This window comes from Mus pahari, chromosome 1 (assembly GCF_900095145.1).
Source record: "Mus pahari chromosome 1, PAHARI_EIJ_v1.1, whole genome shotgun sequence".
NCBI classification, from domain to species: Eukaryota; Metazoa; Chordata; class Mammalia; order Rodentia; family Muridae; genus Mus; species Mus pahari.
The window spans coordinates 3,985,064-3,989,776 of NC_034590.1; the positions used below are offsets into that span (position 1 = coordinate 3,985,064).

General features: G+C 53.1%; 1 protein-coding gene across 1 annotated transcript in view; it reads right to left on the reverse strand.

Moving 5' to 3' along the window:
• Positions 1–3,085, reverse strand: part of Fxyd3 (FXYD domain containing ion transport regulator 3) — a 6,146-nt gene extending 3,061 nt beyond the window's left edge. The window contains exons 1-2 of the mRNA XM_021206403.1: positions 3,015–3,085; positions 98–151 (exon numbers count right to left, since the gene is read on the reverse strand). Of these exons, the coding sequence (XP_021062062.1) occupies positions 98–137 (40 nt within the window). The 5' untranslated portion in view covers positions 138–151; positions 3,015–3,085. The remainder of the gene's footprint in view (positions 1–97; positions 152–3,014) is intronic.
• Between the last annotated feature and the right edge of the window lie 1,628 nt (positions 3,086–4,713).

Here is a 4,713-nt window from a genome sequence, read left to right on the forward strand (position 1 = left end):
GAGAGAGAGAGAGAGAGAGAGAGAGAGAGAGAGAGAGAGAGAGACTCCGCCCAGCTGAGAGGCCCTGGGAAAAGGCAGTTTGGAGCCAGATACTCACCTGCTAGAAGGACCAACAGGCTCAGAACAACCTCTTGCATGTCAAAGCGTTGACCTAGAGGAGTCCAGAGAACAGGCCTAACCTCAGCAGGGTGACCAGGATGTAAGGCTTTGTACCTCACCAGGAACACAGCCCAGGGTACACACAGGAAGACTGGCAGTGAACCTGAAGCTCACTGGGCAGGGAGATAAGAAGCCCCAAAGTCAAGTGGGGGCTGGGTGAGCACTCAGGTTCCATGAAGGAGCAGGTCCTGTGTGCAAAGAGACCATTTTCCTGGCAGTGATATTAGGCTTTACTGTGAATGGATTTTTCCTTGAAGAGAGGACATAGAACAGAGTTCTGCTATGTCCAGCCCGGCCTTGAATTTTCCAGCCCCACGGCCCCTCAGGTTTCCAAGGGCTAGGATTACAGGTGTGCACCATCAAATCCAGCTTGTTATTCCCATCTTACAGATGGGAAAACTGAGGCTCTGATCCAAGAAAGTTGATGTCCAGGATGACTTGATCCAGAAAGCAGAATTTAAACAATGCCTCTTTCCCAATAGCTGTTCATAACTCAGAACTGTGAAGGCCTCGGGGTGTTTTGGGGAAGAGGGTGGCAGGAGCCAGGTGGCAGGAGGCCCGGGTTCTGGGAGTGGCTCCCACAGACAGCTTGGAGCCTGCCCGGCTCTGCCCACACACTGCAGGCTTCTAGCTGAGGCCTGAGCTGACTCCCTGGGCTGCTGGGTGCACGTATGAGGGAAATAATGTCAAGCTGATGGGATATGTCCAGAGGGGGTCCTGGCTGTCGCCTTACCTCTGTCTCCTGTCCCAACCCCTGGGTCTGTCCCTTGAGACCCCACTGAGCGTTCTCTGCAGTCCCAGCTCAAGTCCAGCCTTTGCCTCCTACCCTAGCCGTCACTCTGTTCAGCCTCTGCTTACTCCTCGCCCCAGCCCTGTTGGCAGCAAATACCACAGGTTCTCCAGCGAGGCTTAGCACAGAGCCCTTTCCCTACAGCCCTGGCTGTGACCATCTGTCTTTCTATCACCCTGGAGGCCTGTAATAAAAGTCCTGCTGCCTGTGGACCTCCCCTGCTTGCCCTGCTCAACTGTCCTGAGCTCATAGGCACATGTACACACTCTCTCTCTCTCTCTCTCTCTCTCTCTCTCTCTCTCTCTCTCTCTCTCTCTCTTATTTAGGATGGCAAATGCTAACACTCATCCCTGCTCCCCACCTGCTGGACACTGTCCAGTGGCTTTACCGTGACCCCTCTCTTTAATCCCTAGCAGCCCCAATGTCACCCTTCAGAACTAACCTTTTTCACTCACACCAAAGCACACACTTGGGAATGGAGCCACCAGCCACCGATGGTGCAAGGGAGTTCCACATGCTCATACAGACGTTGCCATTTCCCTGGGACCAATCCCAGAGGGTTAGAAATCCTTCAGCTTCTTTATTAATCTAAATCAATGCTGCAGGCTTGTCATTCAAGTAACTAGGGAAGCTGAGGCAGGAGAAATTCTACTTCAAAGCCAACCTGGGATACAAGCTAAGTGCAAGGCCAGACTGAACAATTTAGTGAGATATTGTCACAAAATAAAAAGTTAAAAAAAAAAAAAAAGATATAAGATGCAGCTCAGTGGTATAGCCCCTGCCTAGAATACCCCAGTGAGGTGCTGGAGGTGTGGCTCAGTGGTAGAGGCCCTGCCTAGAACCCCCCAGTGAGGGGCTAGCAATGAAGGCTTGCTTAGCCTGCTCTTCAGACCCTGGATTTAATTAATACTTATCACACACACACACACACACACACACACACACACACACACACCATGCACACACATACCCTGGACCCATTAGTTTCTTGTAGTTGATTTGGAGACTATTTCTGGGGAGCTCCAGGAGTGGTTAGGGGTCCCAGCTATGGATGCCTGTGGTCTTAGGCTGCCCCCTGATACTCTGTCACACATGCGTGGGCTCCTGCTGAGTGCCCAGCCTAGGCGGCCATTTTTCTCAGTTCCAGCCTGACTCCCTCATACCATCCTTTCAGCTTGATGAAACCGACACTGTCCTTATCCCATTCAGCCGTCACATGGGAATTCATCCTATCGCTGTGTGCTCTGTCAACATGGCTGCTGAATCTCACCTCTTACAGTTCTCTCTCCAGACTCTTCCAAGGCCCCAAGGGACCACAATCTCTGAGTGAACCAGAGTGGGAGCCAGTGCAGAGAGAACCAGCCTTGCTGGGACACGAAGCACCCCTCATCTGCTTCCTGCCTGTTCTAGTCAGAGGGAAGTTGCTGTCTCTTGCCTCTGTGTTTTCCCCTCCTCCAGGATGGTGGATGTCATCTCTGCAGCGGTAGGATGTCATCTGAGTCCCCATCTCCTAACCAAGTCCCGCTTTACAGCTTCCCTGGATCAGACTTCTCTCTCCTGGTGCTCATTTATCTTCCTTGTGCCCTAATACCTGGCCGCTCAGACACACACCTCCATCTGCTTCCTCCCCCAGGGCACTTAAATTACTCTTCGTCTACTCAGTTACCCCTAGACACCCCCCTACTCTCACCCACTGAGAAACCCTCAATCATGATATTATGGTGTAGTCACTTCCTGTACACCCCGACACCTCAGACACCTCAGGTAGACCCAGACTTCTCATCTTCTCAGACCTTCCCCCCCCAGGCCTCCCCAGTCCCTCTCTGAATACCAGGTGAGTCCCCCCAGTTGTATAATCCAGTCCCACAGAGGTGAGCCATCTGGGACAGTCAGCTGACAGGAGAGGGTAGTCTCCTGTCCCCATAAAAGAATCTTTAAGCTGGAAGGTTTTAGGGGTCTTTAAGCCCAGTTTCTATGTAACAGGTACAGTTAGAGGAGAGTTAGAGAGAGTGGGGGAGCAGAGGCAAAAGGGCTCAGGGAGGAAGGGGCCCCCAGGGCCACTCACCTGAGTAGCTCAGCAGGCTGAGAGGTGGTTCCGGGAGAAAGCAGAGTATGGACTCACCAAGCCGGGGCAGCCTTTATCCACACTGCCACGCCCTGAGCAAACCTGGGCAGGCTGGCACAAGTCAGGTCTCCCTGAGGCGAGGGACGCCCCCACTCCATTCCTCCCTTAAAGAGACAGTTCTACTCATTCTTTAACTATGGTAGGCTCAGGTAAAGTGGAGGGGGTCAGGGTGGGCTGAGGATTGGCGGGAAGGGGGCGTGTCTGATCTAAACATCAAAGGAAACTGGGAATGGGGAAGATTCTGGGGTCCTTAATGACAGACCACCATCTTCCTGGAACGATGTAGGAGAACGTGGAACGTCCATGTTATCTGTTTCTGATTTAGGTTGTGGTGGGGTGGGACTTTTTCTTTATTTGTTTGAGACAAGCTCTCACTATAGAGCTCTGGCTGGCCTGGGAACTCACACTTCAGACCAGGCTGGACTTGATCTCTGTTGAGATTCAGCCACCTCTGTCTCGCATTCTACATTCTTCGTTGGCAGGGGTTAATAAAAGACACTGACAAGGCCAAAGTTGTAATAGGAAGAAGACACTCAAGTGGTGGGTAGAATTGGGGGGAAGGTCTGGTTCTTGGGGTTCATAGACCAGGCCCCAGAAAACTGAAAACCAAACTGACTTTCAATGTTTCTCTCGGAGATGAGGAGATGACGGGTGGATGCTTAGTCTGCAGAGTGGGTGTGGGCATGGATGTGGATGTCAAAGTTGCCTTCTTCCACTGCAGATGAGTCCCCTGTACTCTACAGGCCCCCTCCCTTCCTTGTCCCCTGTCCAAATGGCACTCCTTCCGCCTGGGGTCTGTAAGGCTCCCACATGGTCCCTGCTGGAGGTGCCCCCTCCCCCAAAATTCTTCCTCCTTACACAGAAGAACTTTTGTCCGGGGTCTGGAGGGAGAACAAGGGACCATTGAGTGGCTGGCAGAGGATTGGGGTCACCGGGAGGGGCAGGGCCAGGAAAGGGGTGGCTTCTATTCGGCCACCAGCTGGACTCCAGACGACCCCCAACACTATGGTGAAGGCGGTAGGGTGAAGACCCAGAGGCACCAGGCTTGGGAGAGGCTGCCGTTGTGGGTGTGGAGAGGAGAGTTTAAGGGAACTTAGGGGCAAGAGTCTGTGGGGCAAGGAAAAGGACTCCCCACTTCCCATTCAGGCCTCCCTCCCTGATGTAGCTCACTTAACTATGATAGCCTGTGTTCCCTGTGGCAGCTCCTGATCTTCAGGCCCTAGCCAGGACAAGGCTTCTTGCTTCCCATTAAGGAGCGGACCCCTCCCTCAGGGCAGTACCAAAGCAAGAAGCACAGCTAGAGATAAAAACAGAGGAAGGACAGGCCTGACAGTGGTCCAGCCAGGGATGGAGGGAAGAGAATCCCAGGCCCCCTTAGGGTATCTTTGTACCTCGCCTCGGCTCCCAGAAGCTTGACTGCCTCTGGGGAAAACAACTAAAACCCTTGGTGGTCCCAAGAGTAGGATAGTGTCTCCCTCTGCTGGACATCATAGAACTACATGCATGGGGAGCAGGAGCTGGGTGGGGTGGGGGTGGGAAAGCTTGGGTTTCTGTCCTTCATCCCTCCTGGGTGTGCACCCAGATGGTAGAGGGACCCAGAGGTGAGAATCGTGAGCAGATTGTGAGGCAGGATGAACGT